This window comes from Myotis daubentonii, chromosome X (genome assembly GCF_963259705.1).
Source record: "Myotis daubentonii chromosome X, mMyoDau2.1, whole genome shotgun sequence".
NCBI classification, from domain to species: domain Eukaryota; kingdom Metazoa; phylum Chordata; class Mammalia; order Chiroptera; family Vespertilionidae; genus Myotis; species Myotis daubentonii.
Window position 1 is genome coordinate 35974458 of NC_081861.1, and position 27499 is coordinate 36001956.

The 27499-nt window shown below is 39.5% G+C and overlaps 1 protein-coding gene and 1 non-coding gene across 2 annotated transcripts; one reads left to right on the plus strand and one right to left on the minus strand.

Moving 5' to 3' along the window:
• Window positions 1-301: 301 nt before the first annotated feature.
• SH2D1A (SH2 domain containing 1A) lies at window positions 302-27272 on the minus strand. The gene is made up of 4 exons (XM_059679279.1): window positions 27011-27272; window positions 12300-12363; window positions 7370-7511; window positions 302-2059 (listed from the first exon to the last, which is right to left on the minus strand). The coding sequence occupies exons 1-4, from the start codon at window positions 27145-27147 to the stop codon at window positions 2019-2021; spliced, it is 384 nt and encodes a 127-aa protein (XP_059535262.1). The 5' UTR covers window positions 27148-27272; the 3' UTR covers window positions 302-2018.
• LOC132225311 (U5 spliceosomal RNA) lies at window positions 17962-18080 on the plus strand. Its single transcript, XR_009450837.1, has one exon. It is a non-coding gene; the product is annotated as a U5 spliceosomal RNA (small nuclear RNA).
• Window positions 27273-27499: the final 227 nt, after the last annotated feature.

Here is a 27499-nt window from a genome sequence, read left to right on the forward strand (position 1 = left end):
CTATAAAGGTGCAAGTTATTACGTGCCGAGAAATAGCATGGATGCTCATGCTGGGAAAGAAAAAGTGAAAAGAACTTGATGAATAAAAGGCCAGCAAAAGAAGGCAGTGGGTAAGCACATGAACTGGAAAGTTTGACAGTAGCAACATCAGGAAAGCACTCACCTTTTTCAGGGAATCTGTCCAATAAGAAAAGATTACCTCATCAATGCTTTATTTAATAAATGAATAGCACCTATCTCAGAATATGTAAGACAAATTAGGTAAATAAAGCTTTCAAATACTTTATTAAAATATGGAAGACCATTAATGATTAAAAAAAGCTTTACCAAAAACGGCTCTGATAAAGAAACAGGCAAACATAATTCATATAGTTAGGATTATTCCAAAATGAACAGATTATAGTAAAACAGTTACACCTATTAAAAATTAAACCCAAGCTACAAATAATTAAAAAGTATCTAAGCACATGCATTTTATTTTGAAAGTCAGCTTTTTAAATTCCTTTACAAGTTAAAAGTGATGCTTTTACTTCTAGAAATGGTTAACAGCCCAGAATACATTATTGCACTTCCATAGCATCCATGGAAAATGTTCAGAAATCAGATCTTGCCAGCACATGGAGAGTAGCTCTGTCTCTTGGCAGTTCACTGATTATTAACCAAGCTCACAACCACCCACATGCAACCCAGAATTCCAATTTATTACTTTACAATGGAACTTAGCCTTTTCCTCTGAACCATGGACCAGAGCATCTGTGTTGACTCATTCTGCCTCTAAAGACAGATGTACCTACACATCGGTGATCTCACTTACCATGTACATATCACCTTTTCTTGTTATTTTTTTGTCATTTTATTGTGACTTTGGTCTTTTATTGTTACTGTTTCTTGTCCAACTAATAGTGAGCTGCCTGAGTGCAGGGACCAGGTGAAAGTTTCCTTCTCTACCGCAGTGCCAATTATGTTCATTGAGTGAATGAATTCTCTGAGCCCTGGAGAACTTGACGTGTAATCAAATCAGAAGAGTCATGGAAACATAAAATGTGAGAAGAAAATACAAATCCCTATCATTGCGTAAAATCTTGGCTCTCACTTAGGTTGCAATCACTTGGAAAGGTTCAAAGTTAACACAACCATAAGCTCTCCAATGGTCTGTAGGGCCACCTAATAGAGAGGCCACTCAGAAATGAGCTCCGCTTGAGCCACCACTGAGGATCCACAGCTGCTGAAGCTTCCCCTTCAAAATGAGGTTTTACTTGGAGTGGCAACAATTGGGGCAGACAGAGGTAAATGAAAAGCAGTCAAGTCCACTTCATCAGATTCGCAATATAATCTCCACTCCTGTAGCATCAACTGTAATAAACATTTAGAGCATATTTTAAATTATGGGATTTTTAAACTCCAGCTTAGTCTGTGGGTTTTACTCTCCAATATCTGAACACTAGGCAAGAAGGTGGCTTTCAGATTTTAACAGAAATTCTTCACTCTTTATCAAGCACTTGTTTTAGTCCACAGTGGGCAGCTTCATGACTCCCAAAAGAGCCTACAACACCATAGCTAGTGGAGAGCAGAATGCCTAAAGCAGAACCACACATGACAAAGATGAGGGCCACGAACCAGCTGTCTGCCGGATAATTAAGGAAGACATTTAAAAATCAGTAACTATTAAATAATATTTCACTAGAAATGGTGCTTTGGAGAAAAACCAAGGATTGTTTTTATTTATATATGGCAAAAATTAACATTAATCTTTTATAAAGTATCATGTTTTAAATCGTTTCCCATTCGTAAATATAATAACTGAAAATAACCAGCGGAATTACTTTTTCCCAATCCTCATTTTGAAGCTCCTCATTATCCGTCAAGTCCATTTCAGCTTTAACATCATGTTAGATGCTTCCATTACAGGACTATAATGGTTTTAGAAATGCATTTGTAGCTCACTGAACGGTATTATCTACAATACTTAACATATATTTAAATTATTGAAAATAAAGTAGAAGGTCTTTTATTTTCCTTCATGGTGCTTTCAGGAAGACATCAGGATCTTCTCTTCTCCCTAAAGAAAAATAATAACAAAAATCAAGAAAGATAAACTTGCAAGCTATTAAGATTACTGGTTAACTCGAACTTATAATCATAAAATTTCCAACTGTATAAAGCTCACAGAGGTACAACCCAATGATATAGCTCAAGGAACTAATGCTTAAAACTGAGTTATAAATTATGGAATGCTGAGCAGAAAAGAACAAGTAGGCAATTTCTAAATTGAAGTTCTATTTCCATGTCTATGATAAAAGTCAACTATTCATTAATTTAATTTACCACTTGAGTCTAATTGTCATTTTATGCTTGAGCCTGGGTCCCTGTCAAAAAAGGGATATAACAACTCATTTTCTTTTATCATAAATATTTATTGTTTCAATCAGGCATACCTTCTTACTCCAAACAAATGATTAACCCCTTTCAATGGATGAGTAAACAATTACATATCTGATGGCTGCAGATGTTGGCTAATATTTGGTCATTAGCCTGACGCGTGCACTAAAATAGCTTTGCTCAGGAGATGTAACAATTTGTGCCTGTGGAATAATGAAGTCTACTAATTTTATTTCCTTTGCCACAGTAAAATTTCATTAATTCAGGCACCACAAATTCAGAAATCAGGATCACGTGGGCCAGGCTACCATCAACTTTTCCCTCCTGAAGGGAAAATCTAGTTTACTAAGCAAAGGCAAAGGACACCCAGGTGTTCTCTGAGTTGTCCCCTCTTGCACATTATTTGTGTCTGAATTAGTGAACTGAAATGATGCTTATGTATTGACAAAAGAGAATGTGGAGAATAAGATGGAATGAGACATCAAATGTTGTGGGCTCATAGAATTTTTTTATATTTTTGCAGGGATTTTTACTATAAAATTTCTTTTTTATTTTTCAAGTACAGTTTACATTCAATATTATTTTGTGTTAGTTTCATTAAATTTTATAGAACATCATATTGAAATCAAAGTATGGGAATAGTCCCCTCCCCTTTCACTTGATTTGCTGGCTACATCTACTTTCTCATTGCATTTTTCTTATAGAACTTCCTATAACTACATGTTTATGAATAGGTTGGCTCATAATCTCAAGCTTCCAAACCCCAACAAAAATTAACAGTAGGGTGGGAGTCTGTGAGAAAAAAAGAGAAGGAGATTAAGAAGCACAAACTTCCACTTATAAAATAAACTAGAGGCCTGATGCACAAAAATTCATGCAAGGGTAGGCCTTTCTTCCCCTGGCTGCTGGCACCGGCTTCCCTCTTGCACCCAGGACCTGGGCTGGCTTCCCTCCGGCCACCTGCAGGCACCTGGGACCCCGGCTGGCTTTCCCCAGGCTGCCCGCAGGCACCCAGCACCCAGGCTGGCTTCCCTCCAGCCCTGGCTTCATCACGAAGGACATCCGGAATGACTTCCAGTCTAATTAGTATATTACCCTTTTATTATTATAGACTAGAGGCCCAGTGCACAAAATTTGTGCATGGGAGGGTCCCTCAGCCTGACCTGCACCCTTTCCAATCTGAGACCCCTTGGGGGATGTCTAACTGCCAGTTTAGGCCTGATCCTGCAGGGATCGAGCCTAAATCAGCAATCAGGCCTAAACCGGCACTCAGACATCCCTCTCGCAATCCGGGACCACTAGCTCCTAACTGCTCACCTGCCTGCCTACCTGATTGGCCCTAACTGCCTCTGCCTGCTGGCCTGATTGCCCCTACCTGCCCTCCCCTGCCAGCCTGATTGCCCCTAACTGCCCTCCCCTGCCAGCCTGATCTCCCCCAACCTGCCCTCCACTGCAGGCCTGATCACCCCTAACTGCCTCTGCCTCGGCCCCCGCCACCGTGGCTTTGTCTGGAAGATATCCAGTCTAATTAGCATATTATTCTTTTATTAGTATAGACTAGAGGCCCGGTGCACAAAAATTTGTGCACTCGGGGGGCAGGGGGAGATCCCTCAGCCCGGCCCATGCCCTCTCACAGTCTGGGAACCCTCAGGAGATAACGACCTGCTGGCTTAGGCCTGCTCCCGGGTGGCAGAGGGCATGCCCAATCCCTAGGTGCAGCCCCTGGTCGGGCTCAGAGCAGGGCCGATTAGGGGGTTAGGGCACCGCCCCCTGTCACACTCAAGGGAGGGTCGATGGGGAGGTTGCAGCACCACCCCCTGTCACACACAGAGCAGGGCCCATCAGGGGGTTGCGGCACTGCCCCCTGTCACGCACAGAGCAGGGCCAATCTGGGGGTTGCGGCACTGCCCCCTGTCACGCACAGAGCAGGGCCAATCTGGGGGTTGGGGCACTGCCCCCTGTCACACACAGAGCAGGGCCCATCAGGGGGGTGAGGAGCTCCCCCCTGTCACTCACAGAGTAGGGCCGATAGGGGAGTTGGGACACCACCCCCTGTCACACACAGAGCAGGGCGGATCAGGGGGTTGGGGCGCTGCCCTCTATCACCCACAGAGCAGGGCCGATCAGGGGGTTGGGGCGCCGCCACTGTCACACTCAGAGCAGGGCCAATGGGGAGGTTATGGCTCTACCCTGTCACACACAGAGCAGGGCCCGTGGGGTGGGGGTTGGGGCGCCGCCCTCTATCACCCACAGAGCAGGGCCGATCAGGGGGTTGGGGCGCTGCCCCCTGTCACACACAGAGCCGCAGGGCGATCAGGGGGTTGGGGAGCTCCCCCTATCAGGCACAGAGCAGGGCTGATCAGGGGGTTGGGGCGCCTTCCCCTGTCACGAACAGAGCAGGGTGGATAGGGAGGTTGTGGCCCCGCCCCTTGTCACACACAGAGCCGCAAGGTGATCAGGGGGTTTGGGCGCTGCCCCCTGTCACGCTGATCCCAGTGCCGGGAGGCCTCGCGGCTCCACTGATCCCGGTGCTGGGAGGCATATTACCCTTTTACTATATAGAATAGAGGCCTGGTACACAGGTGGGGGCCAGCTGGTTTGCCCTGAAGGGTGTCCTGGATCAGGGTGGGGGTCCCCACTGGGGTGCCTGGCCAGCCTGGGTGAGGGGATGATGGCTGTTTGCAGCTGGTCACACACCCTTCAGGGTGGGGGTCCCCACTGGGGTGCCTGGCCAGTCTGGGTGAGGGGCTGAGGGCTGTTTTCAGGCTGGTGGGTGACTGAAGCTCCCAACCGCTCCTTTTTTTCTTTTTATATTCTGGGCCAGCTTTAGCTCTCAGGCTTGGCTCCAGCCCTTAGGCCTCCACTGCTGAAAGCAGGTTTCTGGCCTTTGTTTACCTTCTGTATTTGAAACAATGTTGCGATCCTGCTGGCTGAAGCCCGGCGACTAAAGCAGGTTTCTGTGGTTTTGTTTAGCTTCTATATTTGTAACATAGTTGCTTAGAGTTGCAGCTCAGAGGCGGGCAAAGCAGGCGGGGAATGTTGGAGTCCTCCGTCACTGAAGCAATCAAACCTCATGTTCGCTTCCAGCTGCCTGGCTGCCAGCCGCCATCTTGGCTGGCAGTTAATTTGCATATCGCCCTGATTAGCCAATGGGAAGGGTAGTGGTCGTATGCTAATTACCATGTTTCTCTTTTATTAGATAGGACTAGAGGCCCAGTGCATGAAAATTCATGCACTGGAGGGGGTCCCTCAGCCCAGCCTGCACCATGTCATAGTCTGGGAGCCCTCAGGAGTAGGAGGTGCCTTGGCGATCAGGGGAAGGCGACGCCCCCATCACACCTCTGCTGCTGCCAATATCAGCAGTGCAAGCTTCAGCCAGCCCTGGTTACCTGAGCCTCAGGCGGCCCTGGGTGGCTGGGCAGCCACTATCCGAGGCTTGCCTGTGCCTCAGGCTGGCCCTAGGTGGCTGGGGGGCTGAGGGGCCTGGGGGACTGGGCGCCGCCATCTTGTGGCTGTAGGCGCTGACATCTTTGAGGGCAGGACAGTCAATTAGCATATTCCCTCCTTATTGGCTGTGGGTGCCACCATCTTTGAGGGTGGGGTAGTCAATTAGCATATTCCATCCTATTGGCTGTGGGTGCCACCATCTTTGAGGGTGGGGCATTCAATTAGCCTATTCCCTCCTTATTGGCTGTGGATGCCGCCATCTTTAAGATGATGTGAGGGTCAATTAGCATATTCCCTCTTTATTAGATAGGATTGTGGGAATGTAAAGCACAGCATAGGGAATACCGTCAAAAATCCTATAAAATAAAATCCTAATATGCAAATCAACTGAACAGCGGAACAACCAGCAGAACAACTGGTCACTATTATGCACACTGACCACCAGGGGGCCAACACTCAACCAGTTGGGGGCAGCTCCTGCATTGAGCATCTGCCCCCCAAGAGGGAGGCAACTGGCGGTAGTGATCAGGGGGGCAGGGCCAGCCAGCAGGCAGCGCCAGGCCACCAGCCAAGGCAGGTGCCAGCAGGGGCCCCCCAATCATCCTGCCCACCGGTTGCCCCACAGATGGCCCTGATCGCCAGCCAGGCCTAGGGACCCTACCCTATATATTGGGAACAGTCTCTTAGATTTAAAAATCAAAATCTGGCAAGGCTACTCTAACACTTAAAAAACAGGATGATGCAGCAATGACATGCATGGACTCGGGCTTGCACATTTTGTAGTCAGCCCTAATTCTGACACAACTGTGTGACAAAGCCAATTACTCAACTTCTCTCTGCTTCAGTTTTTCTATCCATAAGATGGGGAAAATGGTACTACTGCCTCAGAAGGATCTACTACTGTTATGTAGTAATTTTTATAAACAGGGCAAAAAAATGTAGCTGCCCATACAACAGTAAGATGCCTTTCCCCTGTATGAAAAGTATGGTCACTAGAGCATGCAGCATCCCAGACTGTGAGAGGGATGTCCGACTGCTGGTTTAGGCCCGACATCCCCTGGGGGGTCCCGGATTGCGAGAGGACACAGGCCAGACTGAGGGACCCCAGCCCCCATGCACAAATTTTGTGCACCGGGCCTCTAGTATCATAATAACTATGTATGATGTCAGATGGGTATTAGATTTATTGTGGTGATCACTTCATAAGTTAAAAAATGTTGCATCGCTATGTCATACACCTGAAACTAATATGATAATGTGTGTCAACTGTAATTAAAATAAAAATTTGGTACTGGCCGGTTTGACTCAATGGATAGAGTGTCAGCCTGTGGACTGAAGGCTCCCTAATTTGATTCTGGTCAAAAACCCATGCCTGGGTTGTGGGCTCAATCCCCAGTAGGGGGCATACAGGAGGCAGCCAATCAATGATTCTTATCATTGATGTTTCTATCTATTTCTCCCTCTCCCTTCCTCTCTGAAATAAAAATATATTTTTAAAAATAATAATAAAATAAAATTTTGAAAAATTAACAGTAAACCGTACCTGTAGTACCTTGTGTACTTCTAGCTGAGGACTTCTCAACTGGATACTGCAGAGGTATTACAATACCTTGATCTGGCTTCTGAAATGCTGAAATGAGATTTTTTATTTTCCGGAAAAATCTTTTATGAACCCCAGGTGCTGTCTGGAAAATAAAAGGTCAAGAAAATTATTCAACTACCTCATAATAATATGAAAAGCCCTACAAAATGTGTGAGGGATGCTTAGAGAGGTAACATTTGTGTAACTTGTTCAAATATTTGAAAACATAAGGAAGAAGAGAAAAACAACATCCCAGAAGAGCTTACTTTGGTTGGCTGAATTTCCCTGCAAGAGGAGCTAATGAGCTGTCATTTCAGTTCTCCCAGGGGTGGTATTAGTTTGTACAAGCTCTTGCTCATTGCCTTGCCCTTTCTGCCTGCTACCCATCATACATCCCGAACCTCTAAGGGTATACAGGCCATTACCCACAATGAATTCACCAACTTAGAAGATGCAGTTAAACACAGAAAAAACTCAGATCCTACAGGTCATTAATAAAAAGCCTGAAGAACGAAACAAAAACAAAACAAAACCACCACCACGTATCCTCCCTGTCATCATCCCACAATATAAAATGCTACACAGGAAATTAAAATTGACTGTAATGATACACACAATGCATGGCTAAGTTAGTCCTTATATGCTCACCTCACAATATGTCCTGCCTCATCCTTCACATTAAATTTTTTCCTCCTTGGGAAATTTCCATTTCCTCCCCCAAATTACTCTCTCCATCAACACTTCACTGTGACAAAGTTTTATCTATGACACGAAAATGAAAGTCTGTATAAGGTCACCATTATTTATTTGTTTGTTTGTTTCTGAAGACATTATTTGCAAGTGACTATTAAAATGTATTCCTTTCCTGACATCAGTTCTCTTGCAAAAACACAGCTTGAAATCAATAACAATTTCCTGCAAAGGCTTATAAGCCAAGCTTTAGGCATCATCTCAAAACTGTCATTGGACATGAAATAAAATAGTATTGCTATAAGCAATTGAACAATGACTAGTTTTTTTAGAAAGCTATTTTTCAGCTATTCCATCTGGAAGATTTTTGAGGCGGGAGCTGTTTGTTAGCATTTAATGAGAAAACATAAGGGCTGGCACATAGACTTCTGCCAACTAGACTAAAAGCTGAAGATAGCACATTGTCCATAGTAACTCTCAGTCATTTCCTGCATTGGTGTCGACTCAGGCTCACACAGCTAGGAGCATCAGTAGGTAGAGACCACACCTGCACTCAGCTCCACCCCTATAAAAACACCTTCCCAGAACTCTACTTTATCCAAAATAACACAGTCATTCTTACAGGGGTCCAAATAGTTCTTTGGCTCCAAGATAAAATCTCCAAATTGCAAAGGCAGGTTTTAGACACAAAATACCTCTTTATATCTTCCTTAGAGCACGTTTTTCATTTTCAAAGCACTTTCCCACTTCTTGCCCCTACTGGTTCTTCAGAGATTGGCTGATTTGGTTATTCTTATTTGACAGATTAAAAAAATGGAAATGCAAAGAAATAATTCATTTTGCCCAAGGTCCCACAGATGACCAGAGGCAGAACTGGCTCTATATCCCAGGACCTAGTCTCTTGCCTTTCAGATCAGGGCTAGACCAAACAGGTTATAGTGAAGTTAGAGTCACCAACCAGCAGAGAAACTATACACTCCCCCAGTGTGGAAAGATTTCAAACCACACGTCTTAGTTGTTCTGGTGGCTTGTAAAACCATTTATCAACTTTTTATGGGAACTTATACACAGCACTTGATTATTCACGCTAACAGAGAGGAATAACAGGACTGGATGTATTAAAACAATTTGAATTGGGGATGAATGTTTCGTTGGCAAATGGCTGACCTCATTTATAGTGCTTTGCTTAGGTTAACAAGTAAAATTATTTAGCATTTACTGATCTACTGATGATCAAATATCCAGAAAATCCCAAAGACCCTAAAGTCAGCAGGGAGAGGTTCGCACAGTTATTATAAGGCACTTCTGGCAATGTACATGTTCATAAATGATAGGTGACTATATGTAGGATTCTCTGAGTTAACAATTTAGCAAAATTTTAGCCTGAGTCACATGAGAAGTTAATACACTAGGCAATAATAAAACCTAAAAGTCTATCTAAAACTAGAGATTCTGCCCTAGCCCTCTTTTGCTCAGTGGATAGATTCTGCCCTAGCGGTTTTGCTCAGTGGATAGAAGCTCGGCCTGTGGACTGAAAGGTCTCAGGTTCGATTCCAGTCAAGGGCACATACCTCTACCTCTACCAATAAATGTGTTTCTCTCTCTGTGTGTCTGTTTCTCCCCCTCCCTTTCAGTCTCTCTAAAAATCAATGGACAAATATCCTCAGATGAGAATTAAAAAATAAATAAATAAAATAAAAAAACCCTGCTTTAAAAATAAATAAATAAATAAAACTAGAAATTCACATAAATATTTATCTTTCATAATCCAGTGGATCCAGGATTCAATTTTATTTCACTCTTTGAAACAAATCTCAGCCTTACCTAGATTCCTTGCACAATCTTTGCACAGAGGATGGAATCCTACTGCCATGATTTTTCCTGCAGTGTGAAACTAAAACATTGTTCTGAACACAGTGTCATTTACCCAATTTTGAAAATACGTTTACCACAAGAATTGTACCACTGACAACTCCCATCCTGTCACTGAACTCAGCTATTGTTCAAATTTGCACATTTCCCATATTGTCATCTCTTAGTTATCTGTGGAAACATGTTTTGGACCATAGCTGGCCTTCAATATGCTCTAGAGAAATTTCTTCCAGTCAGGTGATATGAGCTCTGGGAATACACACTAGTTTAATATTCACCTTAGCAAAAATACAATAGAGAAGGCAAAGTTAGCAGACAGAAAAAAAATGCAATATGCATTTCAAAAATAAATATAAAGAGTTTTTTTAAAACTCTTTTCCCTTTGGAAAAAAAATGCCAACGTTCTGCTCTCTTGGTGCAGAGAATTGCAATATCACTATATTTTTATAAAAACAAGGTCAAAACAGACAAAAGCATGAGACTTATTTATGTTCAATAAGTCCTCTCTTCCTTAACATGATCACAAGCATGTAACAATCTGCATATAATGTTATACTTGAAACAAAAGAAAACAAGTTTGAAGTCATGGTTAGCTAAACCCTGATCATTTAAGACCTTTTCTATAAAAAATATCATTCCACAGCTGAAGGCTACTTCACTAGGGAGAAGAACTATTCCAGGTCAAATTACATACAAATATGCGTGTAGATATCATACAGAACTTTTCTTCATAATAAATGAAATTTAATTTCTTACTTAATCATCTCTGCAGCAATGCAGATAATTTTTTAAAATAAACAAGTATAAATTATTTTGATTGCAAATGGTACTGGTTTCCTCTAATTAGTACTGCAATATTAATTATCCTGATATAAAGCAACAGTGTGTTTGAAAAGTTCCCTGATTCATCTCAGTAGTTCAAAACATTTGTACTTTGCAATTTATGCTTTCTGGTTTACTGATGAATTTGTAAACGTTGGAGCTGTTTTAATTTGTATAAGTCTAGGATTTAGAATTTCTTAAATGCATAGATTGATTGAGTTATTAATAGAGGTTGATATTAGCATTTATGTTTTCAAACAGCTCACAACGAAGTGCTCTCATCATAAAAAACAGACTGTTTTAAAGAGTCGGATATCAGAGAAAGCATTTCAGGTTAAAAGTTTCAGTTTTAGGATCCTCTACATTGGTAATATATGATATACTACCCTTGTACATGGAAATAGAGTCATTCTACAGGTATTTCTTGCTATGATACAGTGACTTTCAAATGTTTTCAAAGCCATCAGAACTCTAGTTGATAAACAAAATAAAAGAGAACTGCTCAGATTAAAGACAAACTTCGGACTCAAAAGCTTAGCTGCCTATGTCCTTCTCTGCCTCTGCAACCCACAGACAACCCCAAGACACCAGGTGAAAGAAACATTAAGATTTTGCAGAACATAGCGTAAACACCACTGCAATGTTCCCTCTATCTCTATTCCACCTCTCCATGTCCTTCCCACTTGGCTCAGTTGGGAGTCCTGCCTTCAAACTTAGAGCAGCGCTGGTTACCCTAATACTTGGAAAACCCTCCCTTTTTTGAACTCCTGTAGTAAATGAGGTAGAGCTTCATTATATACAATCATATTGTTTGTTAGCAATTTGGGCGAGTTCATATTTGAGGGCTTACTATGTTCTAGGTCCTGTGGTTAAGAACTTTTTTTATATGCATTATCTTATTAATCATAAATTGAGCTCTATGAATAAGGGACTATTTTTAGGTTTATTGTACAGATGAAGAAACTGGTTCATAGAAAAAGTTAAGTAACCTGCCCAAGGTCATAGACCTATCAGGGAGGAGAGGAAACCCGACTTGGAGCCCAGAGCCATCTGACAGAAAAGTCCAGGCTCTCAGATTGCTATTTAATTCATGTTGTATCTCCCCATGGGTATTATAAGCTTTGAGAAAATAATCCACCACAGCAGCAACACTCATATTAGTACCATTCACTAAATGATTGCTGATTTAATTATTTTACACATTTTATTATACACATTTAATTATTGTGTCACAATCATTGACAAAAGTTTGACACAACTCCTCAACATTTTTTATTCTTTTCCCCAAGGTAAGACCACTCCATACAATGGTGGTTAAACAGAACTGGGACCAAAATTCTCTAAAAGCTTGTAAATGATCCATGAACACTTTTGGATTCCCGCTTTAGTGATTTGAATCTGATGAATATTTGGGGAATGTAGGATTTGACAGCTCTTTTATAAAACCAGCCTAAATTCAAACACTTCCCTGATACCCACAGAAGTAAAAATAATAAAAGATATATACCTCAGCACTCCAAGAACCTGTGTCTGTCTGGGATACTCGGTATGTATAAATGTAACCTTGATACCTGTGAAAGAATAAACTCCATTACTGAAAAATTCTAAAAGAACAAGTGCTCTCAATTTGAGCTTTACTATTACATATAAATGTCACATATACTGGGACACACACATATGGAACCATGAATTCATAGGAACAAAAACCTGGGGAATCTAACTGGCTTGAATATTATATACAGCAGATCACAGTTTCCAGTAACCATTCTTTATCTTTTCCTTTTTTATTTTTTTATTTTTTTTTAAATATATTTTATTGATTTTTTACAGAGAGGAAGGGAGAGAGATAGAGAGTTAGAAACATCGATGAGAGAGAAACATCGATCAGCTGCCTCCTGCACACTCCCTACTGGGGATGTGCCCGCACCCAGGTACATGCCCTTGACCGGAATCGAACCTGGGACCTTTCAGTCCACCGGCCGACGCTCTATCCACTGAGCCAAACCGGTTCCGGCCTTTTCCTTTTTTAAAAAATGTAGGAGCTCACACTCCTAAGATCTGTCTAGTTGAAAGTTTGGATAGAACAAACTAGAGACCTGTGTTGCAACTGGTAAAAATAATGAATTATTAGATAGATTTAACTAAGTATAGCCTTATTATTTTTCAGTACATATCGAGCATTAAAGTGAAAACATTTCACTGGGATAAGGTACTACCAGGCCCACATAAAATAATAGGAACAATAATATTAATTGTAAGTATAATAAATGTAATACTATATTCCTAGATTATTCCTAGATTACTATTACTATGTCACTTTATAATACAGTGTGTCCTAAAAAATGTTTACACACTTTAAAAGCTTATAGCTCATTTTTAAAAATTAAATATATTTTAATAAACACTGTCTTTGTAATTATTCAAAGTGTGTGTATACATTTTGGGGGGATCCCTTGTATATTATAAAATAGAGGTAACAGCAATTTGAATTAAAACGGAGTCCTGCTAAAGTACTACTTGAAAGCAGCTTGTCCTTTCAGATGGAATAAATATTCTCCCTCATTACTCAGTGTGTATGCAGACTGTATATCTATATATTTGATTTCTACCACATACCAAGAGTTTTATATGCTGTATTAGTTTGCTCAGGCTGCCATAGCAAAATACCATAGACTGGGTGGCTTAAACAAAAGAAATTTATTTTCTCACAGTTCTGGAGGCTGGAAGTCCAAGATCAAGGTACTAGCAACATAAGTTTCTTTCTGAGGCCTCTTCTCTTGGCTTATAATCAGACACCTTCTTGCTGTGTGCTCACGTGACCTCTTCTTTTTATGCGTGCATGGAAAGAATGAATGATGTCCCTTTTTCTTTTTCTTCTTTTAAGTCAACCAATCTTATTGGATTAGGGCCTCACCATTATGACCTCATTTAACCTTAAATACATTCTAAATACCTATCTCCAAATACATCCACATTGGGGGTCAGGTTTCAGTGCATGAATTTGTGGGGGGCATTTTACCACTGATGCCTCCAAAGTCACATCCCTCTCATATGCAAAATACATTCAATCCATCACAATAGCTCCCAAAGTCTTAAATCATTCAAGCATCAACTCTAAAGTCTAAAGTCCAAAGTCTTATCTAAATATCATCTAATCAAATATAGGTGAGACTATGAGTATAAGTCATCTTGAGGCAAAATTCCTCCCCAGCTATGAACCTGTGGAACCAGATGAGTTGTTTGCTTCCAAAATACAATGATGGGATGGGTATAGGACAGATATCCCTATTTCAAAAGGGATAAATGGGAAGGAAAAAAAGGGTGACAGGTCCTAAATAAGTCCAAAACCTCATAATGCCAATTCCATTAGATATTAATGCATGAAAATAATCTTCTTTGGGTTGATACTCTGCCCTCCAGGCACACTGTGTGTCACTGTCACCCCCACAGCTCTGGGGGTAGCCTGGCCCACTCAGCAATGTTGGGTTCTAATTCCACTTTGAAACCTAGGTAGAAGCAGACTTGCCCTTCTGGGCCTGTGCACTCTGGGTCTATGGTGGGAGTGGTATCACTGATGATCTCTGAATCATCTTCAAGGCCATTCTTCCCTTTTCTTGAAAGATAAAGCATGTTTGCAGCCAAATTGTTCTGTTCTCCTGTCCTATTCCCTTTGGCCCAAATTAACAGTGTCTCTGAGACTTGGCTCCAAACTCTATTCCTGGCTTCTGCTGAAATGGATAGTTAACATCATGGGTAATCTCCTTAAGGAGTGATTATCTGGCCACACCCTTGGTGTTCTCTCCAGAAGTAGTTTCCTCATTTTTTGTCATGTGGGTAAGCTAAGAATTTGCCAAATCTTTAAGTTCTGACTTCTTTTCGCTTATCAATGCTTTCTTGAATTCATCTCTCTCCCTTTGCATTTTACTATAAGCAGTCGGGAGGATCCAAGGCACTTCAACAACTTCACTTAGAAATTTCTCCTGCAAAAGATCCAATTTGCAAGTTCCACCTTCCACAAAACATCAGAACACAGTTCAGCTAAATTCTTTCCATTTATTACAAGGATATACATTCTTTCCTCCAGTTTTCAATAACATGTTCCTTATTTCCATCTGAGACCTCACCAAGAACTTTCACATTTATAGCTCTACCAACATTGTGTTCTCAGCAATGTAGGCTTCGCTTAGCATGCACCTCCAAACTCCTCTAGCCTCTACCAATTGTTCAGTTACAAAGCCATTTCCACATTTTTAGGTATTTGTTACAGCAGCACTGTATTTCTTGGTACCAAAATCTGTATTAGTCTGCTTAGGCTGCCAGAGCAAAATGGCTTAAACACAAGAAATTTATTTTCTCAAAGTCTGGAAGCTGAAAATCCAAGATCAAGGTGCTAGCAACATAGTTTTCATTCTAAGGTTCCTCTTGGTTTGTAGGCAGCCACCTTCTTGCCATGTGCTCACATGACTTCTTCTTTGTGTGCATGCATGGAGAAGAGTTCTCTTCTTTTTATAAGACCACCCATCCTCTTGGATCAGGGCCCCACCCTTATGACCTCATTTAACCTTAATTATCTCCTAAAGTCCCTATCTAATATAGTCACATTGGGAGTTCGGGCTTCAACATGTGAATTTGATAGGAACACGATTTAGTCCATAGTACATGCATTATCTCTTTTGGACCACACAACTATCTTATGAGCTTTCTGTTATGAAATTCATTTTGTAGATGAGAAAACTGAGACTTTGAGAAGTTAAGTAACCAAAGCCACTCTAGAGATCGAGCAACAAAGAGCGATTTGAATCAGGCCTATTTAACTCTAGAGTCCCAGCTCTTGACTGCCACACGATAATAGATATAGATGATTTATTACATTTTAGTATATATAATAATGCTACTTAATTTGCCTAATAAATTTTTACTTCTTATAAAAGTAAAGTAAACTTTATGCTGAATATTTTCAAATTATGAATGTGAATCTGGATCAACAGTTTGATTAAAGATATTTCTGATTATTATTCTTAGCTACAAATTTGGGTCAATATTGGTCAGAATACATGCTGAATTCAGATAAAAATAAATGTGTTTAAACTTAAAAGAACAGATGTTTCTAAAGCATTCGAAACAGAGGGTCATCCTTGAGTAAGTGACCTAATTTACCATTAACCCCCTTTAGAACTAAGTCTTTAAATATGTGGATTAAATTACTATATATTTAATCAATGTCCATCAGCATTGATTACCTTAAGAACAAAAAACACTCAAATACTCTAATCAGGTTCATTCAATTTGTAAAATAAAAAAAAAAAAAACAAAAAAGATCAATTTAATTGCTGGTGCGATTATAGGAAATGTTTCATTTTTGTTATGAAGGTTTATCAGAATATTTAGATCATATATAAAGTAGGTTAATATATGAATATGTATAATATGCCAAATAAATATTAAATATTACATTGTTAAAGTCCTTTGTTTTTTTTAAGCAATTGAAATCTACCTCAAAGTCCATTGATTTCAGTAAGCACTCTACAGGGAACAAGGCAAGAGCTTTGATTTCCATTTTTCACCATGGGAACTCAAATGTAAAGCTTGAAATGATTTTCTTAAAGCCACACAAAATGGAGATAGAAGCAGGGAAATAGATCCTTAAATCTATTTTCCCCTGGGAAGCGATTAATGGCAATAATTCGGTACCATTAAAGGTGACGTGGAAAGGTATTATTTAAAATCTCAGCAATAATGAAAGCAAAATTCTAAGTAACTGGTTTTCCACTTTCTAAAACAGTGGGTCTCTAAAAAATACAATGAATTTATTTCCCTACTATCACTAAGCCTCATCTAGTCAAAATAAATGAGTCTGTTTTGAAAATTGTTTCCTAACGAATCTGATCTTATCTCACTTTCAGTTAAGCAGCAGGAACCTGAGTACCACTTCAAAAGTCCTTACCTCCTTCAGTCTCTGAACAAGCCTGTGTCGGTGACACATAAAACTTCTGGTGATTAACCCATCTAATATTAACAATTTCCTATTCCCAACCCCTCAAATTTCTGAATGAGCAAAATTCTTTCACCCCTCAGATAAGCCAGCAGTTCATCTCTTCCCCTTTCAAGTCGCTGAAATAACTGACCAAGGAGGGATCCCCTATAGTCAGCTCTCACTGTCATATGTCAAGGATAGAAGAGATCTAAACAGGGCGATTCAAGTTACATTCTCAGGGTAACATTATCGACATTACCTGGGATTTTGTTAGAAATGCTGAATCTCAGGACCTACCCCAGAACTGCTGAATCAGAATCTGCATGTTAACAAGATTTCCCTAAGAACCATAAAGTGACTAACATGCAAAGGGAATACCCACACCTCATTGGGAATATTGATGGCAATTTTCCCAAGTTGGCTCCTTTAACTCACTCAGGAACTTTTGTGTCATTTCCCCCAAGAGTCACTCAGTCTATGCATTAAGAATGAAACTTTATTTAAATATAAGCTGAAGTTTTTTTCAATTGTTTCAGTTCATTGAGCAGTGTTTCTGAAGCATTTACTCCCTCTTCCCCAATAAGATTTCATAGTTTTGTTTTCTGTACCTTTTATTATGAGCAATACCTTTGTAATATAAAATTCAACTAAAATATTGAATATGTTTTTTTCAAACTACACATACTCTCTCCCTATACACTGAAAAATCACTCCTCTAGAAAATAAATAGGCAAATTATAACAAGAGCTATCAAAGCGTGTGTATTTTTTATGTAATGACCTTGCTCATCTTCATACACTTCAGGAAATCAAAGACAAAAGCAATTTGACAAAGATTTTCGTAATAGTTTTATTTTAATAGTGAAAAAAATGGAATTAGCCTAAGTATCCCTAAATAAGAAATGTTCCTCAAAATAAGGAAATGGCAATAGAAAGAATGGTTCAAAATTATACCAAAATTCAAAGGTATTAGAGTCCTATATTTTTCAAAAAATTGTAAGCATATGGACTATGTTGTTACAAAATGATAGTATGTGAAAAAAAGTGGACACTGATTACAACTGTTCAAAACTGTCTTTTCCTGTATGTATATAAACTAGAAGTAAATTTAAACTAATATAAACATATCCTTGCATGTTAATTTTCCCTATAAAGTTACATAAGTGACTCAACTTTTTTTAAAGAAAAATAAGCATACTCTTGTTTCTCTTCAGCTTGCATAAATCGTTCGCCTTTTACTAAAGATTTCCATGGAAAGAAACAAAGAAAAAAAGAAAGAAAGAGAAGTATAATTACCATTTGGAGCTTTACAAGTCTAGCCTACGCAAATCACAAATCATAAAAATATCATTCGCTTTTAAAAACTGTTACATCCCACCCTGCCAGTGTGACTCAGTGGTTGAGTGGTGATCTATGAACCAGGAGGTCACATTTCAATTCCCAGTCAAGGCACACGCCTGGGTTGTGGGCTCGATCCCCAGTCGGGGGGGGGGGGGGGTGCAGGAGGCAGCCGATCAATGATTCTCTCTCATCGTTGGTGTTTCTATCTCTCTCTCCCTCTCCCTTCCTCTCTGAAATCAATAAAAATATATATTTTAAAAAAAACAGTTACATCCCTTTTAGGGGTTCCTGTGACTCCTTCCATTAATACAAGCAAACCAAGAATGTAGTGCAATCTTAACTTTTTTTCTCCCATCAAACCTTTTGTCAGGCATGTTAATAAGCTTGGAATTTTAATTTTATCAAGAAAAAATCTAGAAAATGAATAATTGGTGGAAAACAGTAGAGTTTTTAGTTGTTTCCATTTATTTTCTTAACTAATATTTTGCATTTTAATGATTACAAAGGATATGCTGATTCAGTCCCTGCTGATATTTAAATTTGCCTTTCCCGCCCTTCCCCCCCCCCCCAAAAAAAATGGTCCCCAACCCTTAAAAACATGTCTGGTTAGAAGTGGACAAGAAGAAAGCAACCTGACTTATTTCTTATTTTCTCAAGGGGTCAGCAGTGTCGGGGACAGATCTTGGTTTAGAACAGATAAAACCACATCAATTCCTTCTTTATACCACTTCAAGAACTACACAAAAGAAAAAGGTTACCTATATATGATTTCTTCATGACACTGCAAATAAAGCTAGATAATATCCATGCTGCCTGTGCCTATACAAACTAATGCAATGTGCAAAGTTCAAGGCACAATTAAAATGTGACTGATTTTTAACAAATATTTCAGAACTTATATATACAGAGGAATGGTATTCTATACGAAGCCATTATTATTGAGACTATAGTCTGATCCAAGAAGTTTCTGAATTTCTTATGGCCCAATATTCATTCTATAAGAGTGAATTTGAATTTTCAGAACTGTCCAAAGTCATTCAGCTTCAAGTCTGATGGTAAAACCGTGTAACCCCAGTTTTGATGAGTCATGACAATAAATATAATCTCTTCTCCTGAACTGCCACATAACATTTTATTTATGTACTCCTATAATGGTCTAACTTTGTATTGCAACTATATATAGAATTTTTATTTATAACAAATATCTACTGCATGTTAACTTTACCAATATTAACTCATGCAATAATCCTCATAAACAACCCTGTGAGGTAAGTACCATCCCTCTTTTCACAAATAAGGAACCTGAGGCACAGTAAGTTTAATTAACTCGCCCAAGCTAAAACAGCTACTTAAAGGCCAGAGTTGGGATACATACCCAGAGAAGCTGGCTGAAAATCTGGGCTCTCTCTTATATCAGAGGAAATGAATTAACAAATTGGTTTTAAGGTGAATTCAAAATCAGGCCGAAGGGCTGAAGCTAGGAGGGAAGAGCCCAAAAGACATCCCCTTTCCTTAAGCTAAATGACAACTTCAGAATAATATTGCCACTTCAATTTTATATTGTCAACCCGAGTCAGCACTTGATTTACTGGCCTGTAAATTGTCCATTTGGTGGTTTATATGTTTCAAATTTCAAACTGGGCTGGCCTTCTGGCTTGCTCTGCAATAATGGATTATACTCAATTAAACCAAAATAATTATGGTGGCGACACCAAAGCACATATCCAATTGTATGTAAAAACTGTAAGCCCAGCCAGGGTGGTTGAGTGTCAACCTATGAACCAGGCGGTCACAATTCGATTTCTGGTCAGGGCACATACCCGGGTTGTGGGCCTGATCCACAGTGTGGAGCGTGCAGGAGGCAGTCGATCAATGATTCTCTGTTATCACTGATGTTTCTATCTCTCTCCCTCTCCTTTCCTCTCTGAAATCAATAAAAATATATATATTTTTTAAACTGTAAGTTAAGTTATAATTTCTCATTCTTTCGAGTTCTATGCGACACTGTTCCTCTCTGTTACAACTGATAAGTTGCAATTTTATTTTGTCACTGCTCCTTCCAGTGAAATTTCTCCAGTGAAATTGTTTGATAGGCATTTTATTCCCAGTCATCCTTTAAATCTTAAAGGACAAAAAGATAATTATCCTTTTATCTCAAGATATATATGTCAAATGACTTCATTATGTGTCCTTGAAGCTAAAGAATATAATAGCACTTCTTTCAAATATTCTATTAGATAAGTAGCAAGCAAAGTCAGATATGTAGAGAAGTATGTTAATTATGGAAATAAACTATTTCTTCAAACTAACTGTTTTAAATATTTTAGTTTTTTCTCTTATCACCATCAAACTATCCCATGGAATAGCTGGGACTTTCCCAATTATTATCCACCTTGAGGATGAGAAGGGAAGAAAAATGAGAGCTCAAATGTACCTTAGTGAAAAGAAACATGTTACATCTTGAAAACAAAAAATAATAAAATTAAATTAAAACTATTAGCATTAATAAGAGCATTTTGCATACTGGGTGAATATAAGAAAAACACATAAAGTCAATAGCTTTCCTATGCAACCGAAAATATAGTGGAAAAAGATTCTATTTACAATAGAAATGAAAGAATCGACACACATTTATACACATTATAACTGAAATAAACTTAAAAATGTGCAAGACCTACAGGAAAAAAACTACAAACATTTATTAATGGATGTAAATAAAAAAATTAATAAATGTAGAGACATGTCAGGTTTGGGAGTGGGAAGACTAAATTCTTTAATGTTGACAGTTCCTCCTTTATTTATTAGTGTAATCCCAATGGGATTTTTTAAATTTAACAAAATTATTCTAGAATAATTTTGAATAACCAACAGATCAGAATAGCAAATACTTTTTTTTTATTGTTGTTAATCCTCACCTGAGGATATTTTTTTCCATTGATTTTTAGAGAGAGGGTAAGGGGGAGAGAGAGCAAAAGAAAGAGAGAGAGGAAGAGAGAGAGAGAGAAATATCAATGCAAGAGAGACACATCGATCAATTGCCTCCCACATGTGCCCTGATAGGGGCTGGGGATCAAACCTGCAACCCAGGTACAGGCTCTTGACCAGGAATCAAACCTGAGGCCCTTTTGGTATGAGACCCACACTCTAACCACTGAGCACACTGGCCAGGGCAAGAAGAGCAAATACTTTTTTAATGTATTAAAACATTATGTTACTGTAGGGGTCCAAAATGAGTCTCCCCAGAGAGTGTCATACTGCCATGCAGATTGTTTCAAGCTAGAACTAAAACCTAACAAACTCAAGAAGTTTTGTGTTTTTTCCTCCCTCTTATCTCCCTAAGGGAGGGAATTCAGATAGGAAAAAAAACACTGCTTCAGGAATGAAACCTTAGCATATTCACTTTAGCACATATGAATTAAGTGTGGCAGACAGGGAGGATCAAAGCAAGTCTGTTTGTTAGATTCCCTTCTGTCATATTATTTCTGGGTGGCCCAACAAGAAATTGTTTACCATGTATTTGCTCTTTCTCATCTACCTGTGAAGTGCTTAGTTTGCCTTGAAGTCCATAACCCCTGCCTCCGTCTCCTTGGTCCAGAAGGGCATGTAAGCTTCAACTGCCCAATATGTCCTAAGGTTTCATGTTCTTATTGAAGCCCATATGTATATATGTAATAAATTTGGTCATTTTGTTCTGTTAATCTGTCTCATGTTAATTTGATTATTAGTCAGAGCAGAAGAACTTACAAGGATAGAAGGAAAATTTATTTTTGCACCCCCACAATGCTATAGTGCTGGTAATATAAGAATAAATAGATGAATTGAGCCAAATAGATAGTTGCAAAACAATTATTGTTATATGTAAGAATTTAATATATGGTAAAGGAGGCTAATCAATGGGGAATGAAAGTTCTATTTATAAATTTTATGCGACCATTGTTAGCTATTTCAAAAAAAAATTAGATCCTTTCTCCACATTAAAATAAAATTCTAAATGGAATTAAAGCGTTAAATATAAATTAACCAAACCACAAATTTAAAAGAAAAGTTGAATGAAGTTTTTATGACATTTCTGGAGGAGAAAGAACTGTCTAAGCTGGGAAGCATAGAAAGAAATCAAACACAAAGAAAATGAGTGACAGATTTGACTACTAAAAATGTTAATTTTTCTGTGTGTCAAAGAAAACTAATGGCAAACACGAAACTGAAAAAAGATATAAAAATCCATAATGTGTTAAGAAAAATAGTAATATCCAAATGGTCAATGGGTAAAATACATAAAGAGCTAATTCATGAACGAAGAACTATAGCAGCTTTCCAGTTATAAAACAGACTCAATCACTAATCAAAGAAATATGAAATAGTCAGACACCAAATTTCAAGAATTTTTTTAAATAGGATTTCTCACTTCTAGGGAGGGTGTGGTGAAATGGACACTCTCATGCATTACTGGTGAACAAATATATGAATTGGAAGAACCACTTAGGAAAAATATTCGCTGATCATGTATACATCAAAAATCCCAAGCTGTTTATGTTTCTGACTTAGAAGTTGCACATCTTTAAAATGTATTCTAAAGAAGTAATCACAAATACAAAGAAAACTTTCTGGACTGAAATAGTATTCATAATGAAATTTATAATAGTAAAAATGGAATTATTCTAATGTCTAAAAGTAGATTACTGGTTATGGACAATATAGTGCAGTCACTGGCTGGACTATCATGCAGCCATTAAAAATAATGTTTGAGCCCAACTGACGTGGCTCAGTGGTTGAGTGTTAACCTATGAACCAGGAGATCACAGTTCAATTTCCAGTCAGGGCATATGCCTGGATTGCAGGCTCGATTCTCAGTAGTGGGTGTGCAGGAGGCAGCCAATCAATGATTCTCTCACATTATTGATGTTTCTATCTCTCTCTCCCTCTCCCTTCCTTTCTCTGAAATCAATAAAAATATATTTTAAAAATATAATAATTTTTAAAAATCATTTGTAAGAACATTACATATGAATGGGTGTTTTGTGAGATATTTTTAAATCCTCACCTGAGGATATTTTTTCCATTGATTATTTTACACAGACTGGAAGGGAGGGAGGAGGGAATGCGAGAGAGACACATTGATTGGTTGCCTCCTGCTTGCACCCTGACATGGGCTGGGAAATGTCTGCAGGACGACGAACCACTGAGAAAACCGGCCATCGTAAATGGGTGTTTTTTTTTTCATGTTAAGCAGAATACAATTATTGTAAGAGCACATGTGTGTTTACAAAGAAATTTTAAATTAAAATTAAAATTTAGAAGAAAATCAACTTAATTTTCAATAATAATTGTCTTTAGGTTATAAAACTATAGATGGTTTCTCCCTCATTCCCATTATCTACATTTTTCAAATTTTCTATAATATGAATAGATATTAAGAACTATTTTTAATAGACTTACTGTACAAAAAATAGAGATTTATTTATTTAAAATAGTTAAAGAACAATTTCTCACTTTAAATGTAGGTGAGCAGTCCTATAAATAGAAAACTTCTCTAGTACTTTATGAGATTCAATTTTCCAAAACTGAACAGGGGAAAAGGACTATCTGAAGGCCATGACTGAGGGTTAAGAACTGGGGAAAGGAACAAGCATAGCTTTAAAGTATAGTTTACAGTTTGAAGGCAAATGCAATGTTGTATTCCTACATTAAAAATACAGAAACTGAAACTCAACCAAACCTTGTTGAATAATGGGAGTAAACAGAAGATAGAATGAGTAACTATTCTGAGCAAACCCGATAATCACTGAATGTTTGTTACTTAAATCCTTATTGTTCATGTGTATATGACACCATTTACATGGTTATTTCTATTGCACATCATAAGCATACATGTTTTGGTTTAAAATGAATGCATGGTTTATTTAAAAATGAAATGTGATTTTGTTATTACAGCATTGTATTAAAATTAGGGGGGGAGAAAGGGTTATATTTATCAAAAAGGACTCCCGACTCAAAAAAGTTGAGAAACTTTCATAAAAAGCAATATATCCTAGTGTCTGCCCTGTGAAGCACAGTCTGGCAGTCACCTCTAAGACTTGGAGAGCCCAGTGCGCCCATCAAAAGATGCTATAGGGGGACTCACAATTTGCCTACTATTTTCTGCGACTGCATAAGGAGATTTGCATGGAAAGTCAGAGTCATAAAAGCTGAAAAGACAAGTATCACATGATCTCACTTATATGTAGAATCTAATGAACAAAATAAACTGATGAACAAAATAGATCCAGAGACATGGAAGCATGAAACACACTGACAAATCTCAGAGGGAAGGTGAGGGGGAGATATTAGGGGGGGATAGATTAACCAAAGAACTTATATGCACATATGCATAATCCATGGACACGGACAATAGTGCAGTGAAGGCCTGGGGTGGGGCTAGAACAGGATGGAGGGGGTCAATGTTGGAGCCCTCCCACAGCCCCTTCCCAGCTGGCCAACCTCCCGAGTCCCTCCCTGGCCCCGATCCTGCACCAGTGGGGTCCCTTGGCCTGGCCTTTGCCCTCTCACAATCCAGGACCCCTCAGGGAATATCAGAGAGCCAGTTTTGGCCTGATCCTGCAGGCCAGACCGAGGGACCCCACTGGTGTACGAATTTATGCACTGGGCCTCTAGTACTTTCAATAATAAAGATAAATTTTAAAAATAGATATTTTAAAAATTAAAAGAAATAAACTGTATTTATGCAAGATTCCCTTTGGATGAAAACTTAAATGTTTGAGAAGTTCCCACCTGCCTAAATTAATTTCTTATGTGATCCTGGCCTACATGGGCAAAGTGCTAAAGTTGTCCTCATCTCTTGCCTATTTTATAAACAGCAATCTTATGCAGAAGGCAGGGAAAACATTACTATTTCTGTTTTACAAATATGGAAACCAGAACCCAGAGAAGTTGAGTGACTTCCCCAGAGTTCCACACACTGGCCTCCTGATATCGGTCCAAAGCTCTTTGTAGTTAGAAACAGTATTTGCTTTGATGGTTCATTCATTAATTCAAAAAAATATATTGTGTACCTATTATGTGCCTCATAATGCCTTTTATGTGCCAGATTATGTTCCTGGTATATGAAACAATGTCCCTACCCTCATGGAAGTTTACATTTTAGCAGGAGAGCCCAGCAATAAATAAGTAAACCAGCAAATGTCAGGTAGTTTAAAGCTCCTTGAAGAGAAATAATGTAACAGAGACAGGAGAGAGCACTTATTTGATTTCAGAGAGGAAGGAAGAAGGAGAGAGAGATGGGAACATCAATGATAAGAGAGAATCATTGACCGGCTACCTCCTGCACGCCCCACACTGGGAACAGAGCCCACAACCTGAGCATGTGTCCCAACTGGAATCGAACCATGACCTCCTGTTTCAAAGGTCAATGCTCAACCACTGAGCTACAACAGCTGGGCTGGTTCACTCACTTTTCCATCTTCTTTTGAGAAGAATGGAGCCTAAGAATGCTACTTGGCTCTCATTGACTTTCCCCAGTTTCCGCTTGGGAAAAATAATATAAGCAAAACATAAAGATATGAGCCCAAGAGATTGAATAGCTTCCACGTATTTCCTTTGAAGCCTTTATAATAAATGCATTTAGCATGGCCTGACAGTTACCATAAACATGGCTTGATCATTAAATAAATAAACAAACAAACAATGAAAATCCTCTATCACCAGCCTCGGTATAATCCTTCTTCATTGGCCCAGGAGCTATTTTAAAATCTTGCAGTGTATCATTAGGTACCGAAATTACTACCAAGCATTTTCCCTCATGTTGTTTCTATCTAGAACCTACTTTGCAGAGCCAGTGTTTTCATATGAGTGTTTTTATCCTGCTGACAAAAAAGTAATTGAGCTACGTACTTCCTTAAAAATGCCCCATGGGTACTGAAAGAAACTGACGAAAAGAAAATATATAATAGTAATAATAGCTTACATTTACAGAATATTTACTGTGTCTCAGGTCCAGTGCTCAATTTTTTTTACTTGTATTATGGCATTTAACCCTCACAATTCTATCAGGTAGGTAGTAATATTATACCCGTTTTATAGATAAGAAAACTGAGGGACTGAGGGTTAACTTGCTAAAGTCACAAACCTAGCATTGGACTAGCACAGGATTAGGTCTCAGATCCGCATGACTCTGGAGCCTTGGAGAAAAGACGAAGTTGCATCTAATTCAAAATGGGGCATTAAATGTGCCTAGGTGAAGGGCAAAGCTGATTCATAACAAGGGTGTTTTCCCTCCAAGTCCTTTACAACTTTTGTCTGTACTAGCTTTTATCAAGAAGGGGTCCGGCCCCAGACACAGCTCTTCTAAAGGAAGCTGAATAAGCAGATCCAGAGAGGCAGTTTTACTCACAAACATCTCCATTTCAGCAGTCAACTGAAACTGACATTGCATTCTCAAAGTAATGGATTTAGATTCTTAGTCTGCTTCCTCTTCCTGAAGTTGATGGTCTTCTTTTGGGATGATATCTCCAAATCCATTTAAAGAAAGCTGGGGAGAAGCCTTTCTTTCTCTCAGGAGCTGGTGGCCCTAAATCTGGCTGTTCCATAATCCCAGGCCTCTACCTTGCTGGCCTCTACTAGAGGACAAAGGGGAAGTGGTAAGTCGGGATCCTGGGTCTTTCTCTGAACAAAGGTAAATTCCCGACTGTGTTTCCCCACTCAAAAAGGAGTTTTCTGCAATTGAACCAAAAGGTCCTGCGGATGCCTTTTATGGAGATCAGGAGGCCCAGGGAGTGAAATACACAGCATGGTCCACCATGGCCCTGCGCTGGACCTGAGAAAGCACATTGCCTGCCCCCGCCACTCATACCCACTGCCTGTGCCCATCTTCTGCAAGTCCTGGGCCCAGCCACCCCACGATGTACTCACAGAACACACAGGCAGTACGCCCCTGGGACACTCTCGCTGTCCCTCAGCAAATAGCTGCCGTCCAGACCGGTGGCAAGCAGGAGCTTCTCTCCTGTCTCCCGGCTGATTTTGCCATGATACACAGCCACTGCGTCCATGGCCTGGTGGACTTTTGCGCGGGCCGAGGTGTGGAATAGGAGAACAGAGATGCTGCTGGTGCTGCTGCTGCTGCTACTGTTGTTGTTGCTGCTGCTGTTGCTGCTGCTGCTGCTGCTGCTGCTGCTGTTGCAACCAAGCACGAGTCAGCCACCTGACTCCCAGTTCAAAAAAGAGAGAGGAGCACCCGAACAACAGGATGTTGCCTACCTGCCTTAAAACCTCCTTCAATTAAAACCAGCTCAGCAATTTAGCAGCTTGGTTGTTGCCACTGGGTGCGATCCCCTCCCTGTACAGCACCCACCCGCCCAACAGAAGACAATCGGAAAAAGGTCCCTGCAAGGTCAGGGCTGT

Bases quoted from the DNA above. Each gene is read 5' to 3' on its own strand.
- SH2D1A (XM_059679279.1), bottom strand. From the start codon at position 27,147: ATGGACGCAGTGGCTGTGTATCATGGCAAAATCAGCCGGGAGACAGGA. The intron at 12,364-27,010 runs GTGAGTACATCG...ATTCTTTCACAG, and splicing joins GCGTACTGCCTGTGTGTTCT to GTATCAAGGTTACATTTATA. The intron at 2,060-7,369 runs GTACGGTTTACT...ATTTTTCTTTAG, and splicing joins AAGTACACAAGGTACTACAG to GGAGAAGAGAAGATCCTGAT.